Source organism: Arvicola amphibius, chromosome 13, assembly GCF_903992535.2.
Source record: "Arvicola amphibius chromosome 13, mArvAmp1.2, whole genome shotgun sequence".
Classification (NCBI taxonomy): domain Eukaryota; kingdom Metazoa; phylum Chordata; class Mammalia; order Rodentia; family Cricetidae; genus Arvicola; species Arvicola amphibius.
The window spans coordinates 5,031,097-5,043,480 of record NC_052059.1 but is presented as its reverse complement, the minus strand read 5'-3'; the positions used below and the strand labels follow the sequence as shown (position 1 = coordinate 5,043,480).

The window sequence follows — 12,384 nt, the reverse complement described above, 5'->3', positions numbered from 1 at the left end:
TGCTTCCCAGCTTGGTTACTGTGCTGTAGTGACTTATCTGTCCTGGCCACTGCTCCTGTACTCATTCCCGAAAGTGGGGAGGGGAAGGGGATAGTTGTCAAGGAAAGTAAACAGTTGACTGTTCCATGGGGGGTGGGGATTGAGGAACTGGATTTGGGACAAGTTGATGGGGAAATCCTCAGGAAAGTGTCTGTGGCGTTCTTTCTTAGTGAAAAAGTCATACTATTCTGTTGTTACATCTCCATTAAAGGTAGGGTTTTTGTTTGTTTTGGCTTTCTGGTGCCCGTATGTTCTTTGAACCTCAAGTTAGTGAATAGTACTGAGAGCAGTCATTGACATTGGAACCATCCTCAGGCGGGAGGGGAGTGGAATTTGAAGGCCCGGGCCGCTTTAATATATAGGTCTAATTCTCTGGAATTTTCTGATTCTTTCCATCTGTGTTAATCATGCTCAGTTATCGTTAATGACTTATTTTGGATACTTAAGAGAATGTTGCTTATGTTGTGTTTAGTGTCTATTTTTTTCAGATATAGAAGTGCTTATTTTGCTTTGCTTTACCTTTTCAGCAGTTTGTAGTAGATCAGTCACCTCTTTCAAATTATTATTCTCTATGATTCTTAAGACGTTCAGCACTTCATTTCTCACTGTGGTATTTCTGTAAAAAAATCACTAATGGCACCTCTCAGGGGAAGCCAGAGGGTTGCCTTTTCAGGAGCTTTCGCGGGCGAGGGAGAGAAGAGCCTTTTTGTAAGCCCCTCTTCTTCTTGCAGATATGTGATAGTGTTTACACAGGGGAACTGGTACTCTGAGAACTAATGACAGTTTATCTTGGGCTGGAGCGGTGGGTAGATTGCTTGCTGGTCTTCAGAATACTGGAGTTGGCTCCCAGCACCTGATCAGGCTACTCACAGTTATAATTCCAACTTCAGAAACACACGCACGCACACACACACACACACACACACACACACACACACACACGGTAAATAAAGTCTTTAAAAGTAAATTTTATCTCATTATGAACTGGACACAGGGAAATTATTGGTAGCCTCGTTTCCAGTCATTTCAGAGTTGTGGCAGGTAAGAAAAATAAGCATTTTAAGTTACCAATAGAAAGTGACAGAAAGGTGATTTCCTGGCAGGTTCAGTACAGTGATTCTTCCCAGGTGTGCCAGCCCTTGCTTGTGATCTCAGCACTCAAGAGGCTGAGGCAGGAGGATTGTCATGAGTTATAGGCCAGTCTGAGCTACAGTGTGATACTTTGTCTTTAAAAAAAGGAAAGAAAACATGCTCTCTCTCCCAAAAGGTGGTCCTCCAGCTGTGTATCAGAATGTCATGTGGGGGACGGTTAAGAGTTCTAGGCACACTTTGTCTTTATGGAACCTGGAAATTGCATTTTTACAAGGATCCCAGATGACCACATTTTGAGAGCCTCTTAAATTAGAGGTCTGCTATTTTTTAGATCCTAAAGTAGCAAATCATCAGCTTACGTTTTCTAGAATAAGTTAGCTGTGCCTGGTTTGAGGGAGGCATATAGGTCAGGTGCCATGCTCTCCTTTAGGCTTGGAGAGAGGACAGGGAGTGTGAAGCCCAGGGTCTTACTATAGGAAATATTCTTAGTGATTAGCCTGATTATTTTTGTTTTTTTTTTCTGATTTAAAAATACCCTTTTAAAGTAAGCTTTTCTGTTATAATCTACAGAAGGAAAGCACATGTCACGAACTGAACAGCTGACTCTCCGCGTTCTCTTTCTCAGAGCCTTCAAATCAATCTAGAACTTTTGAGTAGAAAAAAATTTTAGGGACTAGAGAGATGTCTCAGTGGTTAAGAGTGCTTGCTGGCCGCCCTTGCAGAGGGTGGTGGGACTTCAGCGCCCATCCTTATAACCATTGTAACTCCCAACTCCAGGGATGAGGTGCGGAGCACATACTGTCTCTTACACACAGAGATATGTTAGTATCCACTTTAGCATTCTCACATTACAAATAAGATTATTTAAATTTGTTGTTAGTGGCTTATTTAGTGACTTGAGTGTGAACACAGAATGAAAAACACACATTTTTTTTGTTGCCGTAGTTTTATCTTTTCTTGACATATATCAGGAACCCATTTTTAAATTCACTGAATTAAGCTAATTAATCCATATATTTTGGCCACCATGGGAAAGACTTGAAAATCTATTCAAAGCAAAGGTTGTTATACATTTTGCTTGAACTGATAAATTAAGAGTATATTTTACCTTTTGTAGGATCTCTGTGATGCTAGTTAAATATGAAGAGAACTTTAAAAATGATTTTAAGGCAGTTTCTATAATCAGATGGTCAGCTCCCTAAGATTATTTTGAATTATTTAGCAGGCTAGATATGAAGTTAGAGTGTCTGAGTTCAGCTCACCAGCTAGCCTTGCTGAGCTGCCTGGTTAGCAGTGGCTCCCATGTGGTCTGGACAGGGCTGTTCTGAGATGGGGTGCCCTGGAGCAAGTGGCTGTGATTTTCCCATGTGAAGTTAATCGTGGTTAAGTTTAGTTTCTGCTATCATGATCTCTTAATTAATTGATTGGTTGATTGATGTGTGTGTGTTATTTGTTTTTGTGTTTTGTTTTGTCTGACAGCCTCACTCTGTAGCCCAGGCTAGTCTAGATGGACTCTGGTCAGGATGGGCACAGCCTGTAGTGATTCTGGCGCCTCTGCCTTCTGAGTGCGGGGTGGGGGTGGGAGGTTTTGAGCATGCCCCTTCACACCTGCCTTCTTTTGATTCATTCATCAGCACCTTAACTGTGTTTCCATAGAAATGCCCCAGGGAGACCCAGTCACCTGCCCTTTAAAACGGAAACATTTATTTCAACCATAGTTTATTTTTCTTTCTGTATTTTTAGAAACTGGCTCTTTTAAAAATAGATAAATCTGAGTTTGTTGCTTGGAGTTTTGGAATATAAAAGACTTGTTTCAGCAAGGGTATGCTCTATGGCACTGTGATGAGGTGTATATATATGGTATAACATTAGTGGGCTACCTTAGAATTCACAGAAGAGGGAACTTAAGACGTCCATTTGGGAAGTATTAATATCTTTTATCCATTTTTTTTCAAGCTCAATAGTTCGTCACTGCAACCACGTGGTTACACTTGATTACAAATACTCTTAAATTTCTCTGCTCTTGTGTTTTGGGCTTTTCTTACCTGGGAGATACCAAAATCCATTAAATTCAAGCTTGACTGTCTTTCTTGTTGTACCTAAGAGCTAAATGCAGATGGAGAAGAATAACTTTGTTAATTTGCTGTTAGTCTCATTGTAGGCACCCAGTCTCAATCTCAGCTGCACACTCAATACTGCTAATATTCTTATAATTCTTTACTATGTCTGCTCTTGAAGACTGAACCATTTTCATTCCTTTTCCATGAATAACCAAGTCCGGTTTAAATTCCCCCTCTCTTAGTCCCTTTATTCTTAACAACAGAACCGGGGAGGAGAGAGTTGGGTCTGTGCTGGCACACGTGTGGAGGCCAGAGGAAAACTTGCAGGAGCTGGTTCTCTTCTTCTTGCAGGTGGTGTGGGTTCCAGCGATCAAGTCTCCCACACTTGGTGGTAAAGCCTTACCCGCTGAGCCAGCCTGCAAACCCCGCTTGCCTCGTTCCCTTAGATCCCGTCTTTGTTGAGGACTGCTTTCCCTTCTTTCGACAACAGCGCCCCGCTTACTGGCCTGAGCATTTCAGCTTGATTGTAGTTTTCAATATGAGGAGTTATAGGTCACCTGATAACCTGTGTTGGTCATGAACTTGATGTGTTTCCCAGGCAGGATGCAAAGTCAGTGTCCTGTCTTAGCTTCTCTGCTGTTGGGATTACATGTGAAAAGGACCTTCTGGGTCCTTACACCGAAGACAGGCTGGGTGCTGCGGCTTCACATGGCAAAAGGACCAGCTTGTTCCCTGCTCGTTCCCTTTAAAAAGGCACCAGTACATGTCTGACGCCACAGACTAGTAACTTACTTCCCAACCATTGTAATATCACCACATTGGATAAATTTCCACAGGCGGATTTCGGAATATTCAGAGCCAGTTGTTCTCTCTCTTGTCATCACCCCTTCCCCTCCCATGGATCCCCATCACCGCTTCGCTCCTCTGGATCCCCCATAAACCCTTCCCCTGCCATGGATCACCCCCTATCACTCCTTCCCCTCCCCTAGATCCTCCATCAACCCTTCCCTTCCCTGGATTCCCCCATTACCCCTTCCCCTCCCCTGGTTCACCCCCATCACCCCATCCCTTCCCTGGATCCCCCTATCACCCTTTCCCTTCCCTGGATCCCCCCTATCACTCTTTCCCTTCCCTGGATCCCCCCCATCACCCCTTCCCCTCCCCTGGATCCTCCCATCACCCCTTCCCCTCCCCTGGGTCCCCCCATCACCCCTTCCCTCCCCTGGATCCCCCCATCACCCCTTCCCCTCCCCTGGATCTCCCCATCACCCCTCCCTTCCCCTGGATCCCCCCATCACCCCTTCCCCTCCCCTGGATCTCCCCATCACCCCTTCCCCTCCCCTGGATCTCCCCATCACCCCTCCCCTCCCCTGGATCCCTCCCATCACCCCTTCCCTCCCCTGGATCCCCCATCATCCCTTCAGAGGACAGCTTTTGGGAATCAGTTGTTTGTTTGCCCGGGATCAAACTTCGGTAGCCGGTTTGTGGCTAGTTCCTTCTTCTCAAGTGAGCCATCTCATCAGAGATTCACAATTAGTCACCATTTTAAACAAAATATTTTAAACAAATATTCCTTAGTTTACTTTGATGATTTTAAAAATATAAATAGTATATGAATATACTTTGCTGGAAAAAGTGATCAGTATAGCAAGATGGATTATCTTTTGAAAGCATAAATGAAGCCAATCTGTATAGTGTATCTAACACTGTTCTTAGTTCATGGAACCACAGTTCTGATTCATAGCTGACTCCACTCTGTCTTACAAACTTCAGCTAGACCTTCAGTCTCTTGCTAAAGCCCTTTCTAGGGTTTCCATATCACTCACATAAAGACCTAAACTTGGCTCTGTCCCTTGCGTTTCCATCTATCTTGTAGATGTTCGCTGTCCTTCCCTCCTTTTCTGCTGTCTGTGACCTCGTCTAGTTTCCTTGAAGTTGGGCTTGCTCATGCCAGGCTGGTTGCACTGGCTTGTGACCTGGGTATGATTTTGGCAGGTATCATTCAGCACTGTTCTCCAGCCCTGCTTATTTTTGTTTTAACGCAAGCGTTATTGACCCAGGGAGCCTCTTTGACTGTCTGTAGTGATTACTCCTCTCCTCGGGCATTTTGTCTCCTAGCATCAGATTGGCACTTAGGAAATCATCTTGTTTATTTCTTGTTCTCCATTGTGTCCTTGCTGCTAGAGCTCAATTTAAATAGATCTTGCAACCTTTTGAATCTGTAAGATTATTAATTATATTTATTTTAAACAATTTTTAAAATATTTGTGCTACTAATTTTGTTTTATTTTCGTTCTTAGTGTTAGGCTAAATTATTTAAGAACTGGCCCTATGTGCTGGGCGGTGGTAGCACTCAACAGACAGAGGCAGGCAGAGGCAGGAGGATAGCTCTGAGTTCAAGACCAGCCTGTTCTACAGAGTGAGTTCCTCCTGGATTGCCAAGGCTACACAGAGAAACCATGTCTCAAAAAAAGAAAAATATTATTTTATGAACTTCTTTGTGTTTCAGAATTCCTCATTACCAGTCTGTCTGGCTGTGGTCCTTTTTGTTTGTTTTTATCAGAGTTGGTGTACTCAGAAGTACCTGGAGTCCATCCCTGGTTCAAAGAAGAGAGTGCATTTGAATAATATTTCCCAAAGTCCACTAATTAAGGTTCTCTGGGCTTGCTGGAATATGAAATCCCTCACTCATGTATGTGTTCAGCAGCTGTGTATATGAAGTGCCACCTCAGTTACCATGTGCCACCTCTGCACCTCCCAGCCCGGGTTGTGTTCTCTACATGAAGTCTGCCTTGGTTTCTTGTCTTTGTCATCGTGTCTGCTATAGCTGTGTGCAGCACCTTCAAATCAGATCTCTAGTCACATTGTTACTGAATATAGCCAACACTTACAGATGATCTATTCCTATAAGAAATATTGTTATTGAACCTATATAAGTAGCTATGTTGCCATAAATTGAGAAGATTCCCTGTACTTTTGGCACTTTTGCATATATGTCCAGAGAACTAGGGGAGGAAGCTTTGTTGTTTTTAAACAGTGCAAACAGAGCTTCCTTAGAACAGGAAGGGGAAGCTGTTTCAAGTAAGAGGTTGAGAAGAACTGCGTGGTGGTTGTGCACGCCTTTGATCCCAGCACTCGGATCCCAGGCGGATCTCTGTGAGTTTGAGGCCAGCCTGGTCTACAGAGTGAGTTCCAGGACAGCCAAGGCTACACAGTGAAACCCTGTCTTGACACCCTCCCCCCCAAAAAAGTTGAAAAGAATCAATTTTAACTGCATTCAAACCCGTGTTCCCACTACAAATACTAGGGTCCAGTTATTTATTAATCTGTGCCAGGAGAAACCTGGTGAGGCTTGATGGGACAGTGGATTTAACTGTACTTTTAGATTTGCAAGTCTTATAATTTTCTGGCTGATTTTAGCTAGACCAGCGTTGTGACTGAGGCAGGGGCAGGTGATTATTGTTATGGACTAATTATATTCTCTCTCTCTCTTTATATATGTACATATATATATATGCCATATATGTACGTACATATATATGTATATATATGTATGTGTGTATATATATATATATATATATAGTTATGGAATCTCCCAGGTTGACTTCACAGTCCCAGTCACCCTTTCTGCAATTATGGCCAAGCATAGGAGACACTTGGCCGTCTAAGAGGGTCTCAGTACGCTGTCACAGTGACCAGAGTGGTAGCTGAACCAGCTGTAGGGCTTGACTGGACCACTAGCATGTCACTTCCCCCTGGCAAGTAGCTCAGTGCTCCACTCAGGGTCGGGGTTTGAGCAAACACCTCTGAGCACCTTTTGGTGGGTCTTTGTCCCGGACCATTTCCAGGGCCAGTGTAACAGTTGGGCCGCTCCGGAAACAAAGCACACAGTGGTTGTAAAGGAGCCGCTGTAGGCGTGGCTCAGCTGCTCTAGTGCTTGATGTAGAAGTCTGAGGAGCTGAGTTTAGTGCCTAGCACCAGATGTGAGAAGAAAGGTAGAGCAGGATGATGTGCACTCGATCTCCACACGGGGGCGCAGACTGGTGGTCTCTGGGGCAGGATGATGTGCACTCGATCTCCACACGGGGGCGCAGACTGGTGGTCTCTGGGGTTGGCACACTAGCCAGGTACCAGGCTTCAGGTTCAGTAAGAGACGCTGTTTTAAAAAATAAGGTGGAGAGTAAGTGAGGAGGATACTTGGTGTCGACCTGACCCCTACACACGGTACAAATACGTGCATATGTCTTCACACCACACCAAAAGAGTTTGTAAAGGGGAGCTAGGTAGAGTCTTTCCTTTTTATATGGTGCGGCAGGGACTAAAGGTGTGGGAAGAACAGTGAGAGAGGCTGCCTGGGGAAGAGGCTCTCTCCTCAGAACTCGGGTTCACACTGTGTTCACTCCCTGGGGAAGAGGCTCTCTCCTCAGAACTCGGGTTCACACTGTGTTCACTCCCTGGGGAAGAGGCTCTCTCCTCAGAACTCGGGTTCACACTGTGTTCACTACCTGGGGAAGAGGCTCTCTCCTCAGAACTCGGGTTCACACTGTGTTCACTCCCTGGGGAAGAGGCTCTCTCCTCAGAACTCGGGTTCACACTGTGTTCACTCCCTGGGGAAGAGGCTCTCTCCTCAGAACTCGGGTTCACACTGTGTTCACTCCCTGGGGAAGAGGCTCTCTCCTCAGAACTCGGGTTCACACTGTGTTCACTCCCTGGGGAAGAGGCTCTCTCCTCAGAACTCGGGTTCACACTGTGTTCACTCCCTGCGGAAGAGGTGCTCTCTTCAGAACTCGGGTTCACACTGTGTTCACTCCCTGGGAAAGAGGCTCTCTCCTCAGAACTCGGGTTCACACTGTGTTCACTCCCTGGGGAAGAGGCTCTCTCCTCAGAACTCGGGTTCACACTGTGTTCACTCCCTGGGAACTCGGGTTCACACTGTGTTCACTCCCTGGGAACTCAGGTTCACACTGTGTGAAGCTGTGGTTGCAGCTCAGGTTTGCTAGTGGTGAAGACACTGAAGCCAGAGTTGACTGCAGTTGGTGGGAGAACAGAAAGCAATCATGCTGGTTGTAGATTCCAATGTAGACTCCAGTGTCGATACTTTCTGTGTGGCTGTATGGACAATTGTGAGTTGTGAAGTTAGTGTGACTGCAGTGTCCTTGTTGGGAGGTTGCTGTGGGAGAATGCTCCTCTACACTGTAAAGATTTGTCACTTTTATTAGCTTAATAAAATGCTGATTGTCCAATAGCCTGGCAGGAAGTATAGGTAAGGTGAAAAGACTAAGAGAATTCTGGGAAGAGGAAAGGCAGAGTCAGTCATCAGCAATGTACAGAGGAAGCAAGATGAGACTGTCTCATTGAGGAAAGGTACCAAGTCATGTGGCCAAACATAAATAAGAATTATGGGTTAATTTAAGTTGTAAGAGCTAGTTAATAATAAGCCCGAGCTAGTAGGCCAAACCGTTTGTAATCAATATAGGCCTCTGTGTTTCTTTGGGACTGAACGGCTGCGGGACCAGGGGGACAGAAACTTCCCTCTACAAATAACACCCAAACGTTTTGGTGAGATTTTCCACATAAAGCCTGAGGAAACTTTAAAAAAAAAAGATTCTAGACAGACAAGAACAGAGTCAAGTGTAGCTTCTTGGTAACCATCTTTTCTTTAGTAGGTAGCAAAAGCCAGAAAAACAAAAGAGCACACTAGCAAACAGAACCATAAGGCACCTGTCCTTCCTACAGTTCTCCCTAGCTCCTTTGTAGCAAACAACATTGACTTCACTGTGAAGGAGGAGTGCCTGAACTCGCTGGTCCATTACTGTGTCAGGGTAACTGCTGAAGGAGGAGTTCAGAGCAAAGAGACAGTTTATACATAATTGGCCTACTTAGACATATCATTCGACTTAAAATGCCTCTGGTTTTCACGGAGTAAAATTCAAAGCAGGACATAACAAGGCTGTTAGTCTTTGGTTTCATACTGCTTTATTTTGTGGCTCTGCTACAGTTATCCAGGTCTCCTTGCCATTTCTGGAATGTATCTGGGTACCATGAACTTAAAGTCTTTGTGTGAGCTGCTACTACTTGGAAAGTCTCCTTTCCCTGCCTGCATGATGGGCTTCTTACGTCCTCTAAGTTTTGCTCTAAGTTGGCTTTTCAAGGAAGCATGCTCTTGGACCATTTGTTAGTCTGTCTCGCTGTTGACACTTGACTTACTCCACAGTAGTTTTTACCTGATTATACAAGCTACTATTTGTTATGTCTGTCTCCTCCCACTGTAATGTTGGGGTACGTAGAGGATTCAAAGAGCAGGGCTCACTATCCCAGTGACTAACCCAGTGCCTGGTGTGTTGTCATTGCTTGGTGTCCTTGGATACCGTAGCAGACTGATTTTCATTAAGATGAGGGTCTAGCTTAGCAAAGGCGTTCTTTAAGAGACTATGTGGTGTGTGTCTGTGTTCATGTGTGTGCGTGGACGTGTGAGCAGGTGGAAGCTGGGTTAGTATCTGGTCTCTTCCTTAACCATGCTTCTTCAGTTTTTGTTTCCCGAGGCTGAGTCTCCCTGAATCTGGAGTCTTCAGTGTGGTGTGCTAGCTGGCCATCTTGCACTGAGGATCTCCTGTTTGTGCATGGGCTGCTGTGCCCTGCTGGCATTTTGTGGTTGTGGAGATCCATGCTTACATAGCACGCATCTTATCAACTGAGCCAGCGTCCCAGCTTTAATTGAGCAGTACTTAAATTGTTCAGAATAACGTCATCAGTACTCTTATCTATTTTTCTTTTATTCTTTCAGCTGGATTTATTCCTTGGGAGCTTTTTATATTCTATAAAATGAAACAGTGTGCTTTACTGTGTCATTTCCAGTTTCTGTGACTTTTCTTATTTTAGTAGATGGCTGAAGCAGATTAATGGTATTTTTGACTATTTATTAGGGTTACAGTTGCTTCATGGGAAGTTAACTCATTATTCTGTTTTCCTTTTTAGGTGCTGAATGTGGAGTAAATGCAGATGTAGAGAAACATCTTGAACTGGGAAAGAAGTTACTTGCAGCTGGACAGCTAGCTGATGCTTTATCTCAGTTTCATGCTGCAGTAGGTTGGTATCATACCCTAACCACTCAGTTGCTCTCTTTGGATTGTTAGTCAGAGCTTCCATTTTGAATAACACTGAAAGCATTATTACATGTTAAATAAACCATTAAGCATATTTTCAGGATTCTGGGTGAATTAGATTAGTAAACACAGAATACATGAATGCACGTGCATCTAACGGGAGAGGTGTGAGTAGGCTGGAGGGAAGGCTCTGTGGAAGGGCGTGCCCTGCTCCTCCACAGGCACATACCACTTGCACACACAAACACACATGTGTATACACACTCTTTAAAAGCAAATCTATGAAAAACAGCTCACTGAGGCTTAGCCATCTATGTATTAAGAATAACTCAAGATTTGTCATTCTGAGAAACTCCATTCTGCAGTGGGCAGTAGTAATTCCAGAGCCTTGTGGAGAGTCAGGAACCATTGAAGGCTCAGCTCTAAGTGGAACTTTTTATCCAGCCCCTCAGAGCGTAAGGAAGGTGGCGGAAAGAACGTCAGAGGCAGAAGGGCATGAAAGTAGCAGAGGGGCTGTGGGAGAGGAAAGAGACCACAGGAGTGGGAAGTAACAGGAGCGAGTCTGTTGACTGGGATGGAATTCAGTGTGTCCCATGGGAACCTTCATAATAAAAGTCTCCATTATGCTTCATCAACGTCTAATGAAAAGCGAGATTCTTATGAAAACTTTGTTTAAGCAGACCTCACATAGTGTGCTCTTCTTTTCTTTGGCTAGGTGATGAATACAGTCATTGCTTTGGTGGTTGTTCCAGACTTGAGATTTTCTAGTTCATTGACTCTTCATTGTTGGTCAGATTCTAGCTGCCCCTGGTGATGTTTCTTTCAGATGACTTGTAGCCTTCTGTAACATCAATTGTCATTGTGATGTCTACGAAAGAGATAATAGAATACATGGCTCCTGAGGACTAATGCCGCATTCTCCTTCTCTCTCTCTGAGATGGAATCTCAGTCTTTGTTAGCTTAGAGCTCACTCAGTCACGACACGGCCTTGAGCTCCCAGAGCTGCTCCTGCCTCTGCCTCTGAAGGCTGGAATTAAACGTGGTTTTCAGCCTTGCCCAGCTTAAAGCACCTTCGAAGAAGTTTCTGCCTAAGTTTTAACCTAGGTCTTTTAACATTAACTTTTCTTAGGTATCCTTTTATTCATTTCTCACCTGGATTGTGCAGAGTGGTTTAGTCAGCCCTGACAAGTCAGGTAGTTTATTTTCAATAAAGTACAGTGTGTGGTCATGTGACAGGCCTTCATGGGCTTGGGCATGTGAACTCAGGCCCCGTGTCTGTGTGGCAGTGGCTTACTTGCTGAACCTCCCAGCCTACCATAGTCGCTGTTTTTTAAGAAACTGTGCTTCATGTAGCAGCTTAAAAACTCATAGGTTTTGAGCAAAACTGCTGCCCACTTTAGATGCCAGTCTGAAACTGCAGATATACCAAGTATAAATCAAGGGTCCCATGGAGTTAGCTTGCTAGAACAGCTGGCTCTAAGCCACTTCTCTGGTTTACGACCGAAGATCTTTCAGAGGGTACAGATACATATCCAAAGAGAGGAGGTGCATAGGGCCACGCGGAGGGGAAGACTGGAGCTGTGTTCTCTCTGGTGTGCCGCCCTTCGGGGACTGCCACGTGTTGTACTGACCTAAGCACAGTGCCACTCGGCTGTGCTATTCTTATATTTATTGTCTTCACAGAGAGTCTGTATGGCCGTGGCTTGACTTGAATTTGCTGTATTGACGAGCCTGTTTTTAAACTCAGCCTTCCCCTGCCTCCCAAGTGCTGAGATTAAAGTTGTACACTACTATGCCTATTTGCCATATTTAATAAAATTGTAAGCTGTAATTTTCTCAGGTGAATTACAGAAAGCTAATATTACTTTAATTTTCAGATGGTGACCCTGATAACTATATAGCATACTATCGGAGAGCTACTGTCTTCTTAGCGATGGGAAAATCCAAAGCAGCACTGCCTGACTTAACTAGAGTGGTTGAACTGAAGACGGACTTCACTGCAGTGAGTGCACCTGAACTTGTTAAGGGAAACGAGAAGAGGTCATCTGTCTCCTGCAGGGAGTATCGGCACCATAGGCATTGCGTGTGGA

General features: G+C 44.6%; 1 protein-coding gene across 1 annotated transcript in view; it reads left to right on the top strand.

Annotated features, from left to right (window-relative positions):
• The window catches only part of Dnajc3 (DnaJ heat shock protein family (Hsp40) member C3), a 30,753-nt gene that overhangs the window by 816 nt on the left and 17,553 nt on the right, over positions 1-12,384 (top strand). Inside the window, exons 2-3 of the mRNA XM_038309861.1 lie at positions 10,167-10,277; positions 12,172-12,296. Coding sequence (XP_038165789.1) covers positions 10,167-10,277; positions 12,172-12,296 — 236 coding nt within the window. The remainder of the gene's footprint in view (positions 1-10,166; positions 10,278-12,171; positions 12,297-12,384) is intronic.